At 32.5% G+C, this 25,508-nt stretch overlaps 1 protein-coding gene across 3 annotated transcripts in view; it reads left to right on the forward strand.

Moving 5' to 3' along the window:
* LOC115878833 (protein SRC2 homolog) overlaps positions 1 to 25,030 on the forward strand; it is a 41,270-nt gene extending 16,240 nt beyond the window's left edge. The window contains exons 2-8 of one of the 3 annotated variants that reach the window (XM_030895443.1): positions 15,282 to 15,358; positions 18,699 to 18,801; positions 18,881 to 19,002; positions 21,595 to 21,724; positions 22,358 to 22,563; positions 23,801 to 23,920; positions 24,078 to 25,030. In XM_030895443.1, the coding sequence (XP_030751303.1) occupies positions 15,295 to 15,358; positions 18,699 to 18,801; positions 18,881 to 19,002; positions 21,595 to 21,724; positions 22,358 to 22,563; positions 23,801 to 23,920; positions 24,078 to 24,130 (798 nt within the window). In that variant the 5' untranslated portion in view covers positions 15,282 to 15,294 and the 3' untranslated portion in view covers positions 24,131 to 25,030. Of the gene's footprint in view, positions 1 to 15,281; positions 15,359 to 18,698; positions 18,802 to 18,880; positions 19,003 to 21,594; positions 21,725 to 22,357; positions 22,564 to 23,800 lie in introns of all 3 variants that reach the window. The other 2 variants (XM_030895442.1, XM_030895444.1) reach the window with 2 other exon arrangements.
* Positions 25,031 to 25,508: the final 478 nt, after the last annotated feature.

Consider the following 25,508-nt stretch of genomic DNA (forward strand, 5'->3'; position numbering starts at 1 on the left):
GATACCACTTAGGTACTTTAGTGAATAGAGATGCTGGAGCGGCATATTTCCATGGCCAGCTGAGTCACCGGATTCAATATGCCTAGGTTTTAATTTATGGGGTCGAATTATAGAATAGTCGATTATAGGTGTAGATGTAGATTGTAGATGTTAGTAATGTATGGCAATCGCTTCTTTGATTTTAAAGAACATAATATAAATAAACATAACATACGTAAAATTTAAAAATAATCATACAGAAAGTTTGGGGCTTTTGGTTTTACCTTATTAAGTAATTGTTATCAGGTAGCAATTGTTAATTTTGAAGTTTAACTTGATATAATGTCATTTTAACAGAACGTCAACGGTTTCTTCTAGACGTATCTGTTTTAAAAAAGTAAAGTGTTCTCGAATAGTTGAATTTAAATATTCTAAATAGTTTTTTTTCTTTTTCTTTGTATTTTTTTGCTTCCGACGACGGAAAGAGATAAACTTTCCGAAACGATAAGCATTTTTTTCTTTCTTAGGCAAATTTGTATAACTGTAAACATAACTTCTGACAAGCAGTGCCCGTTTAGGTTTAAAGCTTGACTTTACGTTGATACGATATTAATTTTATTGGTAGAATTTAAAGACTTTGATTGGTTAGAAAATAAGGCAGTTTTTAAATTTATTGCATTTTCGTGCCTCTGTTTCTCGGATATACGTTGGTGTTATTTTATATTTTCGTTTCCATAACGATTTTGCTATTTTACTTATATTTTTATTATTGTTAGAATAAATTTGTCAAAAAAGTGTTAAAACGTCCGTTATCGTATGAACGGGTCCGTTGACGGGCTGAAGTAAAATATTTACGGATGAAAAGTGGCGCGAAAAAGCTATGACCAATCAGAGCGCCGCGCCGTCGGACCATCGTATCAACGGATAACGGGCGCATGAAAATCAAGCTTAACGCCCCAGAAGTGTTTACAAAAAATAACTATTTTATTTTGTAGATTTTCTTGTAGTGCAGTGGCGAAATACCCATAAAGGATTTTTTTGGAGAGATGATTAACTTGTAATGAAGTTTATGTAGTTTTAAAGAGTAACGTGTAGTTCTCCGAACCCTGATTACCACTATGCTATTCAATAATCTAATATAAAATTTCAGTTTAAAATCACTATATTTATTCTGTCCATTTTCATATTAAATCAACTTCTATAATTTTCATATAAATTTTTCTAATTAACTTTTATAACTTCATTATTACCGAAAAAAACTATATTTCCATTTCCTCTACAAATATTTATTATCCTTATTCTACGAGCTTAATTTACTGTGTAAATACGCTCGCGCAAATCTTTAATACAAAAATAATAACATTCACAAAATAGAGCCGCTCTATCTATATTTGATCCGCCAAGTTTTATTTATCTTGGAATGATATTAAATTTTCAATTTAATGTTAGCTAAAGCCTCCTCTCAAAACTACTAGATTCGTATCGATATTTGCTCTGCTTTTAAATCAAACATTGTAGTTGAAACAGCCAGTCTAGTCGGCCCGTGCTCTCTGTACGATACAGGACGGGTTACACGTAGTTTTAGCAGTGAAAATTTCAGTTCGTTTAGTCAGTTAAATTGGTGAATTTGTTTACCTTTTTTAAATAGAAACAGGCCGTAAACACCCTGCAAAATATTTAATCAATTGCAATATTGTACTAGAAAAAATACCTCAAACGATGATGTTTTTGGAAGTGAGACTGTTCAAGAAAAATATTTTACTGCAACCGCAGGCTTATTGTGACCGATTCTTATTCTTTTTTACAAAAGCCAGTCCATATTTCAGGATGTTCACAGAACATGGAGCTACTGGCTTTCGGAAGCCCATCAAAGTTCAAAAATATACTAAACAACAGTTTTTACTGCAACAAACCTTAATTGGATAATCCTTATCATGTATCATGCTATGAGGGACTAATTGTTAAATACATGCTCACTTTTTAAGTTGTTTTAAGTTGTTGTCACTGGATCTTCTATGAAAACTGTATGGAATACCCAATGACCTAAAGGCTTTGTAAAATATTATACTCATCTCCTCGCCATCTAGACAGTAGTAACCATTATCAAGCCTTTGAAAGAAACATCAGAAAAGATCAGTGTCAGTCAATTTCATAATTCACCATTCTCTGCCACTTTCAAACATGTTATTCCAATTTAGCTATAGAAACATCTGTCCTTTGTACTTAGGTCTGTGTTTTTTGAATCATATCAAGTTCACGCAACAAACCCCCTAAATGTACACTCACTTATCTTAAAAATCATATGATAGAAAATTACTCCTTGTGTGATATTATGCGGAAAAATTGGAGAAAGAGGCCACTTCTAGTGAGTGTGGCAGATGATAAAGTGCTCCTACAAGATTATAAAGTGCATACAAAACTCAGGGTTTCTAGACTAATTATAAAGTGGGTAAGCGTTCAACGACCCAATGTGAGTATATAATAAAATTAGTTAAAATCCTCTACTGAGGGGCAGGAGAATCAAACTCACAGTCTTATATAAAAAATTTTATTTAAAATTTCTACTATTTAAAAAAATCTTCAGGCCCGAAAGCAAAAATGTCACTCCATCAATTATATCCACCAGTCATCAAGGATAATTTTTTTTATAAAAATATTTCAACAAATAATGCATTTGCTGCTATTATATACCAAGTGTTAAACCAATCAATCATCTCCAGCAATCATACCATCTATAACCGTTTCACATCCTTCTTTAACTTTTTAATTTTGGATTTTGCATCTTATTTTAGGTATGTGTCTAAACTAGAACACTCAAACACTCAAACTGTTACTATAGTGATAGTTTGACCATGTTGTTACCATAGTAACAGTTTGACCATGTCCTAGCTTAAACACATACCCAAAAAAAATCTAAGATGCAAGATCCAAAATTAAAATGTTAAATAAATGTGAAACGGTTATAGATGGTATGATTGCTGGGGATGATTGATTGGTTTAACACTTGGTACATAACAGCAGAAAATGCATTATTTGTTGAAATATTTTTATATTGTTTTATCCATGATGCCTTGTGGGTATAATCTTAATCTAAAGGTATAATTGATGGAGTAACCTTTTTGTCTGCCCGGGCCTGAAGATGGGATTGTTATTTCCGAAACATGTTGGCCTAGATTTTTTTAAATAGTAGAAATTTTAAATAATTTTTTTATACACGACTGTGATTTTGAGTCTCCTACCTCTCAGTAGAGGATTTTAACAAGTGATGGGAAAAACCGATTAATTTCAATAATCGAGTACTCGAGTCTGAAGCGATTTCAATAATCGAGAGATCGCTTGAGAGAAATATCGCTCGTATTTAAAAATACGGTTTTTCGCCCGTCGCTTGTTGCACTCGTAACGCCAAGCAGTATGTTGCGTGCGCAGATCGCATATTCTTTCAGTGATTAATGGCAAGTAGCAAGCGACGAGCGATTCGCTTGATCGCTGGATTTAGTTTATTTTAAAGATTTCAAAGCATTGTCGATGTAGTCGTAAAATTTTGTCACTCAGATGACGACAAAGATGACGACAAGATGTCAATCATCTGACGACAGATGATTGACACTCAGACATCGAGCGATGTCGGTTATTTTAATAATCGAGTACTCGAGCGAATTTTCTCTCGAGTTATCCCATCACTAATTCTGACGGTTATAGATGGTATGATTGCTTACTAATTATTTATAGAGTCTTTCACAGAAGATCTAAAAAGGCTTGAGCGACGAGAAGTGTATAACCAAATATAATTATTGAAGTTATCCGTTATAATTTGAAGTTGAATTTTCCTGTCCGTGGTATAATGACATTAAAAACTCTCGATTATTCTTTTAACATAACTGGGACCAATTTATAGATATAGATACCGAAGAACTATAATTCCGGTATATCCAATAGATATATCCAGAATGATATTATATTGCAGTTAGTTTTCTTACTCATCCTGTATAATGTTAATATTAACTTTACACTAAGTAATTGGACTGAAACAAAATAGAAGATAAACTAAAACAGAGTAAATAATAACATCTAAACCTAATCGAAATTAGTATAATTATACGTTCACTTTTAATATTTGGAAACAGAACTGTAATCATATAAAGTAAATGTTTAGGACTTGATTCTCTTTTTAAAATTTTAGTGTAGAAATATTCTACCAATAATTTTAACCCATCATTTCCACAAATAAAATAAACAAAAAAAAACAATGTTATCACCATATATATAGAAATATTTTCTTATATACATATCTGTGGTTTTCTTGAAATATGTATGAAGTTAAAACTGAATTTGTTACATGCTAAAATATTATAATGAGTAATTCAATATAATTTACTTACATACAAAATATCCTTTTTAAATCTTTTTATGAAAAACTGAAGAAGAGAGAAGTTTAGTATTTTATACTGTCTTTAATTTTGATATTTTACATAGTTTCATACATAAGTTTCGATTAGGTGGTTTCGGTTTTCAGTCGTAATCTAATGGTCTCCAATAACCTGACTTTTTCACCATTTTACGTATGTTTATGCTTCTTAATAGCAGTTTTTCTCTCCAATATACGACTCACCACATTTACAATGTACCTGACAGATGCACTCTTTCTCTTGTTCTGATGTCTTCGGTGCTGTTCTTCTTTGATATGGTATATTAGATACATATATCCAATAACTTATTACTGTATAGTTCAAAATACCGAACTTTACCAAGCTATCGAACCAACATAGAATATCTTCTGTCGTTTGTTCCTCTGATTGGTAGAATCTGCACATGACTTCAATTGACAATCCTATGAGCTTGAAACGCCTATTGAACGTGAAATGCCCTGTTAGTAAACCCACTGCAGTTTTACTAATTTTCCCTTTCTTGGCTTATCAGTACATACATTATACTTTACATACATACATTAATTTACAATTCAATTTAACTTAATTTTTAAAACTATTTATTTTATTCAATTAATTGAGAATATTCTTTAAGAGTAACAGATTTTCCCCACTCTGCCGTTTTACAATAAGCTATACTGACTAAAGAAACTAAAAGTTAACATTTTTTGGAAAGACAAAAATATAAAATTTTCACATTCTTGTTCGAAACTAAAACGTAGTAGGTAAGGAAATGCAAATAGAAGACAAAGTTGGCATTAGTTGGTAAAGCAGATAAATCCCTCCGTTCACAATCTTCACATGTCTAAAGTTCCGTAACGATGTTTATAGAACGGGGTACCAGCGCATATCTTTTGTTCGTCATGTATAATTAATAATATTCCCATTATTCCCTCTTGTCTCGGTACGCCAAATGTCGTACACTGCATTATAAGTTCGAATAATAGAAACTTAACCTGGAATTATTAAAACTGAGCAGAGATAGATATGGAGAAACGATATTTTCTATTTTTTTTAAATACTCTTTATTCCCAATTTTTTAAGTAACTTGAAAAATCATCAGCATTGACAAATGTGTAATTTGATTATTGTTTATAAAAATATAGCTCAACTGCGCTGTAAGACTTGCCATTTTTTTTTAAAATAACTGTCATCATCATTATCAGCTTATTCAACTATTTCAAATTATGGTGTAGCCTCCCTCACAGTTGAGCCTATTGGTGTCTATTGTTGGATCTATTGGAAGTTCGTATTCTTTTTTCGGCTGATAGTTTCTAAAAAACTAACTGTACGAGGTTTTAAATATATCCTCACTATAGATTTAACTCAATGAAATCAGGTGACGAACAAAATGTAAAATCATCGAAGAACAACATTTGTTGTGTCAATAGATTAGAATATTGTGCACTAAGAGTTTCCATATATCATGACCATTAATAAAAACTATTAATTCTGTTGAATGTAATTCAACTAACAAACTTAGCAATCTAAGCTCTAGACTTGTATATACAAAAAATATATTATTTTACGATGTGTCTTCTTCTTCTTCTTTTAGTGCGAATCCATTAATGGATGTTTCCATTGCTTATCTATTCCTAGCGGTGTTTATTAGCGACTGTACATCATGTAGACATGTCCACTGTTACACAGTAGATATTCTTCAGCCAAGACATTTTTTCCATCCGATACCCCTCCGGCCTACGATCTTCCCTGCGATCAACACATGTCTATAAGAATTGATATTTTGGGTTTCGCATTATGTGCCTTAGGTATGCGGTTTATTTCTTTTCAATTCATACAATTCACGCTGTTTGTAAACACGTCTTAGAACTTCTTCATTTGTTAATCTAGTCGTCCAAAGTATCCTCAGGATTCTGCGATATAGCCACATCTCGACATGCCACAATTTTAAAATAATTAAATTATTTGGCTAAAGATACTTTTAATGAAACTTAATGATGTTTTCTACATTTAATTAATATAATTACATTAACGATGTCCCCTGTAATTCCATATTACATTTCTTTCAGTTTGTATAAATCCACATGGTTTGAAAATATTGCCATTTACATAATTTCTATACACTCCTAAAGTTAGCGTGTTTTAATCATTGTAGTTCGTTAATTCTAGTTAAACTCGTCTTATGTTTTAATTAAGCAAAAAGGAATTTAGTATCATTTGGCGGTAAAATAGATTTATGGCATGAGTTATAAAAATAATTTTAATTACTTTGTGTTCTCCGAATTTCCTAAACTTTTGGCTTTATTTGGAGGTGTAATATTCAATGGGGCAGATATAAATGATGTTGATTTGTTTATTTAGAAACTTTAAAGATTTACTTATTTACTTTTAAAAAATATTAAGAGATATATGGCATTAAAATCCATTGCAACTCTATTTATCATTGATCATTAATATTGTAGAATCGAAAAAAAAATCGTCAGGTTCGCTTGAAAATGAAGATCGATAACGTTCACTCTTACTTTTACACTGGACGCGCGTTTCGCTAACCATGTTAGCATCATCAGCAGATGATTATAAACTGATAGATAATATGTTGGTAATAGTAACAGATGATAATAGTTTATAATCATCTGCTGATGATGCTAACATGGTTAGCGAAACGCGCGTCCAGTGTAAAAGTAAAAGTGTTTTGGTGTATTGTGGTGATTTAGTGTTTTTATTTTGCTGTGTAACACCAAAGGTTCCAACCCTCAATTGTAATGTTCACTCTTATAATTTTACATCAAATCAAACATATCATCATTACAACTCTGACGTCATTTTTTTCCACGGTATAGTATATTTTATTTTTATTACCTTTATGAATTTTAAATATATGTGACAGGTATACCTAACTAGACACATAACTAGGTACTTTGCTACTCCCAAGACAAACCAAACCGTCAAATTTGGAAATATTATTACAAATGGAAGCTATGAGAAGATAATTTTCTATTTTACTTATATTGTATTACTTCTTCTTTAATAATATTCGTAAACAACTCGGTTATTGTGGACTTGTTGAAAGACGGTAATCGGTTATCGAGATCTACCAGCCCTGAAAATATTTGCAGTTATTTAAGACCCACCCTGTATAAGAATATGTATTAGAAATAAATCCGAACACTAAAAGACTTAATATAGATTTTCATGGATCTTACTTGCCATTTCTTCGGTTGTAAAAAATATATAAAAACCACCAACCTGCTACATTTATTTTGCCCTCTTGTAATATGTTCCGGTTATTATGTTATAAAATCCGTATTGCTTTAATTAAATTATAAAACGGTCTTCCCTAAATGATTGTAACTCCCGATGAGAAACCTACAAAGATAAAGTTGACGTAATTTGAGCGAAATTTTATATTTTTTTTTGTATAAACAAGAAAAAAAAATAATTTACTAAATAAGGAATTTTATTTAATCTTCTATTGTAAAAATTACAATCCTTATATTAAACAACCTAAAAAATTAAAATTGCAAAATAAGAATGGCTAAGAAAAAATTGCGACGAAACAAAGGAATATGAAAGAAGATATGATTTTAATGTGCATAAGATCAGACTAATGGCTGGATCTAAGAAGCATAAATAACTAGTAATGGGAACTATCGAATGAATACTATCGAAACATTCGATAGTTGCAATTCATTCGAATAATTCGATAGCTAGTAAGAAAACATTCGTTGAAAACTATTCGAATAAAAATTATCGAATAAACGTGTCATCTGCCTTGAAATATTGTATTCCAGTAATTCGGCAGCAAAAACCATTCATTTATAAAATTCATTCATTTATGAAATTCAATTATTTGTCAGGATCGATTATAATAAAATATTAACTGGATTTTAGTTGTCGCCCGGCGACGTAGGTTTCTTTCCGAGAAACCCGACAGCGGTCGGTGGCAATGCTATGAAAGAAGGCGGCATCTTTGATTTTTTGCGGAGTAGATAAAGATAAGGACACATTATTTTTTTTATTGAGGTGCTAGTATTTTACACAAAAAACTACATTGAGGGCGCTGTTGGCGTATATTGGTATTAGTTGATATTAGCAAAGAATATTATTGTCTGGCTTTAGTTAGTTAGGGATAGTACGTCTATATATTTTGCATTTTTTTTATTAATATTCTGTTGTTACACTGCAATAATACTTGTTATTTTGGATGTAGGAAAATGATTTTTAATGCTTTTAAGCATAAGTTTAATAAATAATAATAACAGTAATAATTTGTTATACCTACTAACGACAAAATTTAAAATCATTTAATATAAACATTTTTTTAAGTAGTGGCAAAATATAAACAACAAATTAGATGTAAAAATTATTTATATTAGATCCTATTTAAAAATAATATAGACTCTAAATTTTTGGGCAACGGTTGTTTTTTAAATAATAATAATTACAGAACTAATTTGTTATATTAACAACAAATTTTAAAATCATGAAATATCAACATTTATTAATTTTCTAAGCATGCAGTGTAATGGATGGAAAATATAAATAAAAAATTAGAAATCAAAATTATTTATATTAGGTGCTTTATATTACTATTTAAAATAATATTATTTACTTTTACTGGCATTTACTTTAAAAATAAATGAAATATTTCTTCATAAAAAAAAACTACATGTAAGAGAATTAGCATAAACAAAATACAAACATCGTTAACTTTTTTTTTAAATTGGCACGTGTAAAACTTTTATTTTAATTTTCTCACCCCATAGTTTGAGTTCGATAACCATTTACTTAACCACATTACTTAAATATGATTATTAAGTTCAACTAATTCATATTATTAAAACATCTAAAATACAAATATCTATCTTTAAAATTAATTGTAAGTTCATCTCATCTCTCTTAAAAATTGCTACTTCTCAAAATTTTCCATTAAAAAATAGACCATATACCATATAAAATTAAATAATTGAAAGATCGGGCTACGAAAAATCACAAAAATTTTCGGAAAAATGTTGACCACCTGCACACGCACACAATCGTCAATTAAAAAAAAAACTACTATTTTAGTATTTGAAATATTTTAATAAACGCAAAAATAGCACAGTATTTATACGGCAAAGTTATAAAAATTTAGAAGAACTAATAAGGCACTGACGCACACAAAAATCAAACGGATACTAAATTTCATTTATCAAAAGCATTCGATAGTCGTGGCTCAACGATAACTATTTAGTGGCACGGCGATGTTGTCACGTATGCTTTCCTATACAAATTAATGAATGATTTTATTCGAATAAAACCATTCGATAGTTGAAATCATTCATTCAGTAACCATTCGATAGTCTAATTCATTCGATAGTTCCCATCGCTATAAATAACCAAACATATTTGTATCTGTCTAATTTCTTTAAAGGGGGATGATGCATACATACAACCAAACTTATATGGAATCACTCTATTTCCGACTAAACTTATTGCAAAGAACTAAATAGATATACAGCTTTAAGATAAGACCTTTTAGATAAGGTTGTAACAAAACATGATAATAAAGAATAAACGACTGCTGCGACTTATTTTCTTGTGAATTTTGTGTTGAGTAGTAAAATCATGATTGTCCGGTAATTTTCAATCGATCCAAATAAATAAAAAAAATACCTATGTTGGTATATAGAGGAGACAGATATATAGAAGAGAAGAATTATTGCTCTCATTGAAGAAGGAATGCGCCAAAGAGAGGTAGCAGAGATAGTAGGCCCAGAGTGTTGTATCGAAATCATATACAAGGTATTTGGAACTAGGAATTCTCAAGAACAGGCCTAGAAAAAGGCGTCAAAGAGTAACAACTTAACAACAAGGCCACTTTGTATGCCAGATTGCTAGAAGAGACCCCAATGTTTCTCAACCAGAGCTACAAAGACAACTCCTGGCAGCTACAGGTGTGAACGTTTCAGTTGAAACCATAAGAAAAAGGCTTCGTGTTCGAGGATTGTACAGTAGGAGAGAGTTACGAGTCTCACAGTTATCTCGACAAAATAAAATTGACCGGCTGAATTAGTGCCTTCAACATCAAAACTAGACAATTGAGAATTGGCAAAATGTTCTTTTTTCGGATGAGACCAAAATCGGTCTAAGACCAGATGACCATCGAATTCGGGTTCTCAGAGGTTCCGGAAGACGAGCGAGACTCCAGGCTGCCAAATATATCCAAGACATAAAGGAGGAACTGTAATGTCCTGGGGAGGTATTATGCTGAAAGCAAAAACTTCATTGTTACCAATTCAACAAACAATAACGGGTCGAAAGCATGTTGATTTAGTGCTAGAACCAATCATTAGGCTTTGGAAAGCTGCACAATTGGGAATAAATTTAACTTCATGCGCGATAGTGCACACCTCTGTATACTAGCAGAGTGGCTAGAAAATGTCTTGAAACCTTGGGAAAGGTGTCATAATTTTGGACTGGCCTGCACGTTCACCAGATCTAAACCCTATCGAACACTTGTCGAGCACGCTCAAAAGAAGGCTTGGAGCTCATCGAAACCATCCAGGAAAGCCCGCAGAGCTTATTAATGCAACATTAGCAGAATGAGAAAACATACAAGACAACGTTGATAATTTAATAAGAAGCATAAGGACTAGAGGTGGCAACAAGGATTATTAAAATTATCAATTTTCTTTTTGGTTCTGCTTTTTGATCATTAAAAATTTAAATATCATATCGTTTCAGAAACCAAAAAAATATCATTGTGTTTATTTTAGGAACTGATTATTTTTTTATCGTTAAATGGATTTATCTTTCATTAAAAGAGTTTGTTAAGTTTTATTAATAAGCACAAAATGTTCAAACGTCTCAAAAATTATGACACACAATAATAGATAATTCCATATAAGTTTGGTTGTGTTTATACACGGTGAGTATTAAATAAGTGCAAATATTTTTAGGGGTAGTATATTTCGACCCCAGAAATACGGCTATGCGGTTTTTTCGCGAAAAAAAAATCTTGAAGATTTGGAATTTTTTGAAAAAAAAATTGGAAATTTTTTTAATGTTTAGTTAAAAAACGTAATATCTTCATAATATGGCAACATAGGTAATAGATCAAATTTAAAAGAAAGAAAATCCAGAAAAGATCTAGCGGTTCTCAAAATGTTAGCAAAATACAATTTCTTTATAAAAACAAGTCTAAAATATCTCGGTTGTTTTGGACTTATTTGAAATACGGTAGAGAGAAAATAAGTTTCTTTTATCGAGATCTACCAGCCCTGACAATATTTGGACTCATTTAAGACTGACCCTGTATACTTTTATATATAGCATACAACTTTAATCTCAAACCTATTACTAGTGAGCGAAGATCTATTTCGAATTTCAGAAATATTAACAGGAAAAGCCCCAGTATCCACTCCCGGTCCTTTCCAGACTTTGCCACATCGAACGATTGATTTAATTTACGTCTAGGCTCTTTTATTTCGGGCATCTTTGTGCAAAAGGAGAGTTTCTCCAAGCAATTATCCAAAGAGAGGGTAATATCGAGAGGCGTGGTGTAGAGAAAGAAGAGAGGAGATTGATAGGCACTTTGAACTTAAGTGAATAACTCAATTTCTTTGCGAGGCAACTATAACAAAATTTAATAATTGACTAGAGTCTCTCTCTGGCGCTCCCGTTTAAGTAGGACGATGCGACGAACGGTTGAACCCGTTCGTTACCGAGGCGAAATGAAGTTTTGTTGGGTGATGTTGATTGGCAAAAATTAAATTTGATATCTTTGGAGCCGATTCGAATGGCGAAGCCTTTGTGATGCGACAGTATCAAATTGGAGATGAAGCATACAGACCCTGATTTGATGGCGATCGGATTTTATCAAGGTTCTATCGTGCTGCTGTTATTTACTGTTTACATTTTTTAATTTGTTTATTTTGAAATATTGTTGTTACATGCAAACTTCCAAAAGTTAACTATGAAATTCGATTAATGCTTCGTATTATCGAAATATAATCACAAGGTAAAATAGAAAGAAGATCTACATCCTATAACCCTGAGCTGACATCATCCAACAACCTAACTAACAAATAACAATTTTCTCATTCGACTCCCTTGATGGATTTTAAACTAATTTTATAATACAATAATCCTTCTTAATAGTAGATCATAATCTGCAGACTTTATTAAACATCATCATCATCATCATCATTCTTAGCTTATTCAACTATTTGCAATTATGGTATAGCCTATCTCACATATTTAGATACTCTTTGTAGTTGGGCCCATTGTTGTCTATTGTTGGCTATGCGGGTCCAAGTTATCCCTGCTAATTTCCTAATATCATGGTCTCATCTCAGGTTTGGTCATCTTTTAGGTCTCTTAATTCCTCGTGAGTACCATGCTGTAATTTTTATGGTCCATCTGTTGTCCATCATTCTTGCCAGGTGTCCTGTCCATTGCCACTGGAGGAATTTGATTCTGTGGATGACATCTAGAACTGGGTCTTTTGTAGTATCCACTCTATTCTTTTACAATCTTTCTTAGTTATTGCCAGCATATTTCATTCCATTGAGCGTTGTGCGACCTGCAGTTTCCTTATGATGTCCGTTTTAAGTGTCCAAGTTTCACGTGCATAGGTCATGACTGATAGTACATATTGGTCGAATGTTTGCTTCTTTAGCTAAAATGGAATCCTCGATTTGAATATGATTGGGTTTCTTCCATAAGTACTCCATCATTCCAACTTAATTCTTCAGTTGATTTCTGGTAGCAAGAGATCCCAAGCTGTGTATTAGTGTCCCAAATATATGTATTCTTCTACTATTTCCAGTGTTGTGTTATTTATTAGAATTTATTTTCTGTCTATTAGTTCGTTGTGCATTACTTCAGTTTTTGCTAAATTTATTTAAAACCTACTTTATTGCTGGTTGTATTTAGTTCGTCAATTTGTGTTTGTAGTTCTTTAGGACTATTGGCAATTAGGACTATGTTATCAGCGAATCTTAGATGGTTAAGATATTCTCCATCTACTTTTAATCCTTTGGTGGTTTGGCCTAGTTAACGGAAGATTTCTTCTAGTTCTGCTGTAAACAGCTTTAGGGATATCGCGTCTCCCTGTCGTACTCCTTTGACAGTTGGGAACTCTGGGGTTGTTTTATATATCATTATTCTTGCTTTGGCTTCTTTGTATATATTGGCGAGAGTTTATATATAATGAGTGCAAATACCTTGTTTCGCTAGGGCTTCTATAATTGCCTTAGGATATGTCGAGTCGAAATCCTTCTCAAAGGCTATAAAGGCTATGCCTAGTGAAAGTTCATATTCTTTTCTACAGCTGATAAGTTCTCTAAATGTATGTATGTGATCAATTGTGCTAAAGCCGTTTCTAAAGCCTGATTGTTCTCGTAGTTGTGCAGCGTCTAGCTTGTTTTGTATTCTGTTGTTTACTATTTTTGTGAATAGCTTGTATGTTATGGGTAGTAAGCTTATTGATAGTTTCTGATCTTCTTTGGTGTCTTTCTTAAGAATTAGAATTATTAAACAAACTCTGTGTTATATTATGATGTCCAAAACAAAACCTAAGGTTATTGTAAAAAATTGTTGGTAATTAAAATTCAATGATCTTTTCGCAATGTGTTTTCCAAACTATATCATGTATATACATAATTCTATAAAATCCTACTTATACTAAATATTTCCTACTGCTTAACTTAAACTAATTGTTAACTAATCATTGATCACCATTAGAAAATTGACTCTTATATTTTGTTGATCCTGATGTTCTATAATCCTCTTGTAACCTATGGCGATGTAACCTAAGAGCTATGTATAAATTGGCAGCGAGTTCCAAAGATTAACGTAGTGGCTTCCAACATTTTTGTACCTGCGCCCCCCTTTAAAAAAAATTGTTGCGCCCCCTTAATTTTTCTAACAATCTAATTTCATAAATAATATACATATTATCATTTTGTAAAAAAAATTTGTATGTATTATTATTAATTATTAAATTTATTTTATTATGTAAAAATATACATAAAAAATAATTATTTATTGTAAGAAATAATCTTAGTTTATTAGTCTAGTTTAGTTTAGGTGCCCGGTGGCGTAGAGGTACAGGATCTCGTCTACCAATCTCAAGGTAGTGGGTTCGAATCCTACCCCCGGCATTTCATCAGCCGACTATTTTTATTAAAATAAAAATAGTTTGGGTACCTAGGTCCACTCAGCCTTAAATGAGTACTTGGGATTCACAATCCTGAGGTAATAATAGGCGGTTGAAGCGTAGTGCTATCCACATTACCTTCCTTGTATACCGAACGGCTGTACCTTGCTACTCCCAAGGCGTTAAACGCTATATACGGGAGATATTATATATATCTTAGTTTAGCTATATAGAACTTTCCTTAGTTCAACCATTTTGCAAATATTCCCTGACGTTATCCAATAACATTTCATAAATCACCCTCTCGAAATCCTCAGAGAATCCTCTAACCTCACATTTAATTGAATACGAAGACATCTATTAACGGTACGCGAAAGGAAAACACGGTCCTACCCTTAATAATTCCATAACCGAACTGTATTAAACGTTAAGTTATTTAGATAGGGTCAGCGAGCAGCACGTTACACATTTTGCCGGCGCTTCTATAAATTTCCCGTAATCTGATTACGCACCGACTCCTGCTAGCGATCATTACAGCCGATGTCCTGCAGTCCTTTTAAGGACTTTAAGAGGTTTACATAACCCGCCATCGCTCTTCCTTACTATTCTACTCTCCTAGTTGGGAGAGTGGAGAAACTTCGCTAACTTGATTCGTCCAAAGATAAAATCGATAAATATTTGTAGAATTAGTTGTTAAGTGGATTTTGTCGGGTTGTTACAGTTCTAGTTTTGTTTATAGAGAGTTCTTTATTGATTTTTTTATGTTGTTTCAGATAGGACAAAGAAATGAAGACACTTATAGTCGTCGTTGCCATACTGGGATGGGTTGATATAGGAAATTGTTTTACAAGTAAGTAATACTACTGAAGTAGTAGATATCTATGTAGATTATAGATCGTAGGTAACATTTTGAGGAAAAAACCACGAGCAAATTGTTGGCTGTGTACCAAAATATGCCAATAATTCTCTATGACAGTTTATTAAGCGACATACCTACATTTCGTTATTGTGCGGTGAGCCCATAGTGGTCAGTTTAAAGAAAAGAAGATTACCTATATCTATAATAAGCCAAGTGGACCAAAACACAAAAACCAGTAACAAGATGTCGAGTTGGTAGGCTGGTATGGCAGCTGGACATCAACGTCACAAAAGGGCAGTTGACAGAATTGACAAGACCTCGTCCTATTATAAGAAATCTTCTTGTTATTTGAGATCTAGTCGATCTGTTTTTCAGGGGTTACCTCTGTAGGGGTTCTAGGAGATGGACTGCCAACTGTCTTTCCATCTTTTTGGAGATATTCCTAGCTGTCTCTTACCCATGGGTTTCCCTTCAAGAACTATGCATCGTAGCCTGTTTTCTTCCATGCGTTTTACATGTGCGAACCATTGTCTTTTTCTTTGCCTACCCCATCTCACTACGTCCTGTATTCCACATTGTTGTCTAATATTTGTGTTTCTAATTTTGTCTCTTCTAGTCTTCCTCATTATGGTTCTTAGGTTCTTCATTTCAGCGACTCTTAACATGCATTTGGTTTTGTTTGTTGCCTCTCGGATTTCTATGCCATATTATGTCATTATTGTTCTGATGCAGGTCTTATAAATTTTAATTTTGCTTTCTGTTCGCATGAAGGGGTTTGTCCGCACTATTTGCCTCAGACATCCTAGCATGGCCGTTGCTCTGTTTATTTGGCTTCTCAGATCTTTCTCTGAATCATGGTAGTACGACGTATCTATTCCTAGGTATATACACTGTGATACCCGCTCAATAATTTTGTTTTCTACTACCAGTTTACATCTTACCGGCTCTTTAGAGAAAGTTGAACATTTATTTTTTTTCTATAGAATTAATCATATTTAATTCTCGGCTTACTTGATAGAATTTATGAATCTCTCTCTGCATATCGTCATCTGTCTCCGCGATAATGGGTGCATCATCAGCGTAACAAACGATGCTAACTCTGTTGTGTCCCATTCGATAACCGATATTCATCTTTTCTATGATGATGTTCATTAAAAGATTGAATAAGAAGGGGCTAAGGCTGTCTCCTTGTCTAATGCCCACTGGTATTGGTACGTCTCGTGTCTCGTGATTATTTCCTGCTTTTGCTTGAGTTGTGTTATCGATATTTACCTTTCTGATGATTTTCCCTATATTATCGGGCACTTTTTTCTAGAAGAATGTTCTACAATATATTATGTTTAAATAGCCCAATAATAACATGGCAAAAACCTTATATCGACCATAAAATTGGCTGTTACTTTTTTGCTTTATATCCATTAAATATGTTAATAGCATAAACTGTGAAGCAAATCAAGATTTCATTTAAGTATACAAAAGGGTTTAGGTTACATGAGCGCTTTTTATATGCTAACTAGTTTTGAATGGTTTGAAAGTCAAGGTTATAGTAATTTGTTTCATCAGGATAATGTAGCAGATTATATCAATATTATTTAACAAGTTTTGAGCTCTTGTCAAGAATAACAATACATATATGAACCAAACATGTTTTTATACATTTTCTAAATAAAAGTTGTTTATATTTTAATATATTTTTTCAATAAAGATTATAATTTATATTATTGTATGTAATGCAATTCAAAATCGTTTCTGCAATTTCAATATGCGTTACATCGTGATGAGTGATTATTAGTAGGAAATCCCAAATAAATTTCAACGAACTTAATTAGTGACTTCCTTATTTATTTGTCTTAATAATAATAGTAAAGGTCTAATTGGTGGACAACAACTTTATCTAATATCCATTATTTTTTTGTTGTTGTTTTCAAAAATGGAAGGATGCCAAACATAAATTTTCAAAAAATATTATATAACGACTAAAAGAATTAATCAAAAATATGAGAAGTGAATTTTAGCCCTTAAGTTAACAAAAGTAAATATGTTTTATTTATATATCTAAACTAGCGTGTACCAGCGACTTCGTTCGCGTCGAATTAATCATTTGTAATGGTGATGATAAAGCAAAACAAGAATTTCCATTAACATACAAACTGGATAAAATTCTCTCACATTTATGTCAGCATGAGAAAAAACAATATGGCGATATTATTATATAACTTGGTACCTAATATTTGAGGGGTAATTTCATCTCGTTGGAATTTGACTTTCGAAAAATCCGTTTGCCAAAAATAAGCTTTTTATGTCAAGCAGTTTAAGCAGAATCGTGGTTAAGAAATTACCCAACTTTTTGGAACACCCTGTATGATTTTTTTAAAAATATCAAAATATGTAAAAAAACCAAATAAATTATGCTTGTCCAAGCGTTTTCCCGAAAGATTAACCGTTTTTTAAATAACAAATATTGTAATACTTGAGGGGCGTTTTCACCCTCTTGGAACTTGAGATTCGAGAAACCCCTCCTTATCGAACCTCTACACCCCACTGTCAATCCGTTTGCCAAAAATCAGCTTTAAACGTCAAGCAGTTTAAGCAGAATTGTGATTACTCAATGGTCATATTTTATGAAACACCCTGTATAAATTTATAAAAAATCTTAAAATATGTAAAACAACAAAATAAAAATACGTGTTTAAGAGTTTTTCCGAAAAACTCACCGGTTTTTAAATAAAAAATATTTTAATATTTGAGGGTTAGTTTCACCCCCTAAGAATTCGAGTTTCGAAAAATCCCTTATTATCGAACCTCTACACCCTAAAGTCAATCTGTTTTCCAAAAAGCAGCTTTTACGTCAAGCGCTTTAAACAGGATCATGATTAATCAATGACCAGATTTTTCACCCCCTTGGAACTGAAATTTCCAAAAATCCCTTCTTATCGAACCACTACACCCTAGAATCAACCTGTATGCCAAAATTGAGCTTCTTACGTTGAGTGGTTTGAGCAGGATCGTGATTAATCAGTATGTCAGGCACTTAAGTATTTTATATATTAGTATAGATAATTATAGTAAAGTAAAAATTGTCTTTCTTCTATACAGCGAGACACATTTAAGACTCATCCTGTATAACCCAAATTTTACAATTAAAGGATAATATATATTTTCTTCATCTCGTTCAAGTGGTATTAAAACAATATTTTTAGTTAAAAAATTCTGCCATAAATGTATTGTAATTAAACATTTACATTTTATATTTGATTCTGCATAGCTTAAATTATTTATTTTATCTTAATATGTCACGTAATTAATAAATAAATAAATAATTTGTTTTTAGAATATGGAAGAACTTGTGCGGATATTGGATGTCCGTCAAATCAGCAATGCGTAATGGAAACGGATCCTTGCTCCTACTATCAAAGACAAGGAGAATGTGGATCGTAGGTATTCGCTAATTTATATTATTAAACCCAATTCACTTATGTGCTGACATTAATATTTGTGCTAATAAATTTACAGATATCCCACGTGTAAAAGGTCTACAACAGGGAAACGGACATGCTCGAATTTTGTGTGTCCTCCTAGTCAAGTCTGCAGAATGGACGGCGATACTCCCAAATGTTCTAATGATGCATCAAAATGTAAGTGCTAACTACTAAAACCATCATTAAAATGAATTTATCATTAAAAACAGTTTATTATCGCAACACCCTAATTGCGATGTTATAGTAGGAATAACGCTACTCTATAACTGGAACGTTTCTCCAAAGACTTGTCAATTACGTAGCACGGTGTATACTTGCTCTATCTTTCGCATTCCTCCCTTAAGAGTAACACGTTTGAACTTGAATGTAGAAATCAGTTAATTTCTGATCTTCAAATCTGCATCCAACAATCATCAGTTTCGTGAATCAGTACTTTCTTTAGAAATTGAAAAATAATGTTGAAATGAAAACAAGTAAAATTATTAGATCTTAAAAAGCAAAGGCATTCCAAAAACTATTTGTGAGATAGAGATTAACTTGCATTAAAAGGTGGCAAGGGTGACTTCAAAGGTTCAAAAAACGGTTTAATAACTAATGTCTAAACCTTTAGAGTGGTTCAATAATTATCAGTGAACTGTCACTGACGAATTATTGAACATGGGGGACCAATATCAGCTTTTAAAACTTGTATAGGGTTGGACATCAAAGAATATGATTTCAAAGCATCATAATTATTAACAACTAAAAGAGTAATTTAGTACTTTCATTAGAATTACAGTTGGAAGTTAGAACCTTTAGTATTATAATAATAGCTTCCGTATATAGCGTTTGACGCCTTGGGAGTAGCAAGGTACAGCTTGCCATGCTAGAGCCGTTCGGTATACAAGGAAGGTAATGTGACTAGCACTACCCTTCAACCGCCTATTATTACCTCAGGATTGTGAATCCCAAGTACTCATTTAAGGCTGAGTCAATCTAGGTACCCAAACTACTTTTATTTTAATAAAAATAGTCGGCTGATGAAATGCCGGGTATAGGATTCGAACCCACTACCTTGAGATTGGTAGACAAGAGCCTGTACCTCTACGCCACCGAGTACCGTGATTACAACAGCAAAATAAAATACTAATTCACCACAATACACCAAAACATTTTTACTTAACTGATTAAAACAGTTTTAATCATCTGCTGATGATGCAGTGCAAAAGTAAAAGTGGTTTGGTGTATTGTGGTGAATTAGAGTTTTATATTGTTTTCATTATAAATCAGAAAATAACGTTGAAACGAAAACAAATAAGATTGGATCTTAAATACCAAAGGCAAAAACTATTCGTAAAATGGAGATTTTTGTGCATCTCAAGGTTGGCTTCAAAGGTTTAAAAAACGGCTCAATAAATAATCTCATTATTATATCATTAATATCATTAAGGTGGGTTCAGATCTTCAAAAAATCCTGAGTATTTTTTCATTAAATGAACCCACACGGTCCAATATTTATCAGTTGACTGTACCTGGCGAATTATTGAACATGGAGAACTAATATCAACTTTTGAAACCTGTATAGCTTGGGCATCGCCCAATATGATTCTAAAGCATCATATTATTTTACTAAAAGAGCTTCATAGGCAAGCTGCATTACAAAAAAAATACAGCAAAAAGAAAAACATTTTTTTAAATTTCGTCAACAAAAAAACGGTCCATAGATGGTTGTGTGCATAGATGGTTATGAATTAGTTATTATATTATACATTATTAAGTTATTTATTTCTGGTGTACTTATGTAAAGGCGGCTACAGACGGCATGGCAAGCCTTGGCCAGTGTCCGCTCGTTTCAACGTTGGCGGATCGTGTGTATGCAAAACATATGGCAAAGCAAAGGCAAGGTTGGCGCTGGCCAGGGTTCGCCTATGAAGCGGTATTTTCGACACACATCAAAGGGACTTGTTGAAACTCGCCAGTGGCCTTGATCGCCGTACACACGACATATTATGTTAGTCCAAGAGAGCTTGAGTTTAAATGACAATGCAAGGGTGTTGTAATGTGAACTGAATAGGGGCCTATTCTTTACTTTTTCTGTCAAAATAAAATGTTATAGTAAAATAGATGAACCAGTAACAAATGATAAACTTGATGGTACAATTTTAATTTAATTAAATCCTTTCATCACTCTTAAAACACTATATATAGTCACTTTGATATTTGCCGACGTTTCGTACAGAAAATTCCATCACCAGAATATTTTATGCAAAAAAATAAAGAAATAAAAAATAAAAATGCAATACGGCATTTTATTGAGCATCAAATTGCACAACTTTGCCTCCATTTAACCGATCCTGTATCTCTTACGATTTCCGAAATCCCAATAATGAGCGTCGAATTCGAGCCACCCTGTAAATATACAATTAATAGACAAGAAATGGAGTCGACGTCCATTTCTTGTGTTATTTGTACCCTTGTACAACGTTCGCCTTCACTTACCTCGAAAAGATTGGCAAAGATAAAACATGTAGTGTGTACGGTCGTCGGTGCGCGAATATCAAGCAAAGACCAACGCTTCTACAAACGTTTGCTGAAACGCTGGCCATGGCTTGCCATGTCGTCTGTAACCGGCTTAACAGATAGCTACCAATATAATACTGTAGTGTTATTACATCAATAACCATAAATTCTTTTGCACACTGTAATTTTAACGTGTACCTTTTAAACATTGTAATCAAGTGTAATAATTTTCCATATAATTTATTACAGCTGGACTCGCAACATATGACACTCAAGCTATAAATGACAACAATGCACCAAATGCACCACCAGCTGAAAATTCTGGACAAGTTTATCCCAGTTTACCAAAGGGAGAGACCACTCCTCGACCTAATGTTAGGTTGGTACAAATATACTAAAAATTATTCAATTTTGATCAAACCATATATTCTTAAATTACAAGTTTAAAACCAGGGCCTATTCATTTGACAGCCAGTCGACTTACGATAATTTACATGGAACTGTACGTACCTACTTGGATATTCGGTTATCTTATGTCATGTAAGAAGTCTGATCCTGAGGTCCATTGAAGATTGAAGCTCCATTTATAAAAAATATTGAGACCTCTTGACTGCCTGCATGTGTATACGGGAACAGCCTCGACAGGTGAAGCGCGGGTACTCAAAAAGTCAGCTAGAAGTCAGCTAGCTGTCTAATGTATAGGCTGTACTTAAAATCACGTTAAACCTTCAAATAAAATACCATACGAAATAAAAAAATTAGATCAAGTAGGCTTTGACTTTGAAAGTTAAAATGTAATTTCTCATAAGAATTGTTTATTTCTCATTACACAAAGCACGCTTGCTCATAAAACGTTTTGATAATACGTTTCTAACCATTTGTTAGAAAATAATTATAAATCTAAGTAAAATAAAAAGATAATAAATAAAATATACAATTTAGTAAAATAATGTTTATACAACACAAGGAATTAGGAATTGTCGAAAAATTATAAAAATGTATCTGTTGTTAGGCCTGCCTATTCTGGTGGAGCTGGATATCAAGGTGGTCAAATTGGATCTGGATACCCAGGACAAGGTGGCCATTCAGGAGGATACCCTCAACAAGGAGGATATCCACAACAAGGAGGATATCCACAACAAGGCGGATATCCTCAAGGAGGCTATCAAGGGTATCCACAAGGTTATCCTCAGGGTGGTTACCAAGGATACCCTCAAGGTATAATTGAATTATTAGACAGTACTTTTTTATAATTTGTATCATATGCACGCATGTTTCAAAGTTCATTTTCTTCACATCGTAGAAATTTATTTAATATACTAGTCCTGGTCATTTGCCTGGTCTGTACTTTAGTTCATACGACAGAGATAAATATACCGGGTGCGCGTCTCAAAAGTGACTCACAACCTAACCCCTATAACTTTTTTATTTTTTCAGATAAAAAAAAAACGAGATTTGGTATGTTAGTATATGACTGAAAATTTGGACTAATTGACGTATTCAATTGTTTTTGGTCACTTCCTGTTTCACCGGAAATTACTACAACTTTTGATTTTTAAATGGCACCCTCGGCATTTTTTTTCTTTATTCAATAGAAACTGTCATTCTGAATAGAATGACATATCATATGTAAACTTTTGACATTATCGCTTAATAAAAATTCGTATTTTAAAATTCAATCTAGAGTGCCATGGCTATGTTAAAAATACTAATTCTTAATCAAGGAGCCTTGGAAAAATAGATTTGGTTGTCTAATGTTTTTAGTGTCTCGTCCTGGCCAGTTAGAAAATGCTCAAATCGTATTTTTAATAATATCTCAATTTTTTTTAAATGGAACGATGGTGGCTCATTAGCATATTTGGAAAAAGCATTTTTTATGAATAATTTGATACCACACACTTGGTATTTCGAGTCAAATTTTCGTTACGAACCGTAAGTTATAATTTCAAATAAACCATATGCGAAAATGTCAGAAGTTGACATATGATATGTCATTCTGTTCAGAGTGTAATTTTCTATTGAATAAAGTAAAAAAATACCTAGGGTGTCATTTAAAAATCAAGAGTTGTAGTCATTTCCGGTGAAACAGAAAGTGACAGAAAATAATTGAATACGTCAATCAATCCTAATTTATGTCATATACTAACATACCAAATCTCTTCTTTTTATCTGATAAAATAAAAAAGTTATAGGGGTGAGCCACTTTTGAGACGCACCAGGTATAGGGCCAGTTGACAGATAGAGAGAAAAAATAATAAGCGGTATACGGTATTGCCAGTTCGTACGAGAAATAAAATAATATTATATATAATAATACAATACTTGTGCGGTTTGAAATGTTGATGCAAAATCCGGCAATACCGCTGTTTCACTGGCAGAATAATATGTTTTCAAGAAATTACATCAAACATAGTATAGGATTTTTTTATATATATTAACATTTCGTAATCTCTAGGTAATCATCAGTACCCCGGAGGTTACCAAAACAACTATAATCCATACCAACAACAGTATCCACAAAAGAGTTCAGGATCCTCACTCACGGACAAAATATCACAAGGATTAAAAAAGATAGGTACGGATTTGCTCAAAAATTATCTAATTAAAAGTATTACAGGAGGAGGAAACCGAAACTAATAAACTAAAGAATCTCAGAAGATCAATATACCAGATCAAATATTTCACATTATTTATTTACGATGATGTTATACTCAAATTAATTTCTTTTGCAGGGTTATTTTACATAATACTAAGTTATTATCTTGCCAGAACATTCCAAGTGTGAGAGGAAAATAACTGCGAATTATTTGATATTTTTGTAAAGACTGTAATATAATACTATATAGGTTTATAAAAACATTTTCATTAAAATACTTTTATACATGTGTGTAATTTCGTGTGATAATTCTACCTCGTAACACTCGGTGAGTATGTATATAGGTTCTAAATTTTTCTTTGTTGTTTTTTTGCTTGTGTGGTGGCAGCTTTTGCACTAATTATTTTCCTATTTTGTGTAGAATAACCCTCGCAATGGTTTTATTATTCATTTTTTTAGAATGCTTGGTATGTCCATGCACCGTAATTGGAATATTTACTTTAAATGAATGTAAATTTTCCGAATTTCGTTTAGCTTGTCATTGTTTAAAAATATTAATTAACTGACTAAATGTCATTCCATTTTACAGCCATGTTAATTATCGTTTGTCACCCATATATATTTACTTATTTTCTAGAAATGTTTATAGATAATTTAGCAAATTATATTTATTTTCTGTAAATATGAGTTGTTGCTTTATACAAAGACAGAAAGACACATTGTGAAGCACTTCATCTCACTACACGTTGTTTTAATAAAACTAAAAAATCATCTACCTGTCAGCACCATCCATTCAGTCTGCCTATTGCCTTTTGTCTAACAATATAGGACATTGGTTTGATCGTGTGGTTCGATGAACTGCTCGAATATATTTTAATCCTGAGATATATTTTCTTTTTCCCATTATCGTCTCTATAACTACTACACAGCAATAAAATATGTTCTTATTTGATTTTTATTGACATAATACGTAATTTGTTATACTACAACCATCTTTTTTGTGATTTTTAGACTAAATCGACAGTAAGATGTTTTACATTGTACTTGTTACCTGATATAAATAAACTAGTCGAGAAAACAAAAACAAAATGTTGTTTTATTTATAAACATTTTTTTAGCCAAAAAGGGTATAACACCTAATTTTGTTTCAATAATTATTACTAGAATGTAGAATGAGTAAGAGTGAGGGTTAATCACCGCGATCTTAAAATCCTATTGTGTCACCCTTTCTTGAGTTATAGCTCATCATAAAGTCTATATATGTACGATATTCCTCTTTCTCTATTGCCTCCTTGGATTTGAGGTCAATTACACCGCAAGGTTTAGTTGGTCCACTTCTACAGAGCCCTGCATGTAGAAGTAAAGGAGTCGAGAATACAGCGGGTTAATGTAGTAGTTTAGGCTTTCGCGGCCATCGTTTGAAGAATTTTGGTTTTTCGGGTTATTAGGCCGTCGTCGGTTAGAATTGCTTCCTAACGTTTCGCTAGCACGAGTGGCTAGCATCTTCAGAGGTGTGTTTGCTCCGATTGCTCACACTAGACTGATGCCTCCGCGTCGGCGTAGCGGA

This window comes from Sitophilus oryzae, unplaced genomic scaffold (assembly GCF_002938485.1).
Source record: "Sitophilus oryzae breed Bouriz unplaced genomic scaffold, Soryzae_2.0 scaffold_1532_pilon_pilon, whole genome shotgun sequence".
NCBI lineage: Eukaryota > Metazoa > Arthropoda > Insecta > Coleoptera > Curculionidae > Sitophilus > Sitophilus oryzae.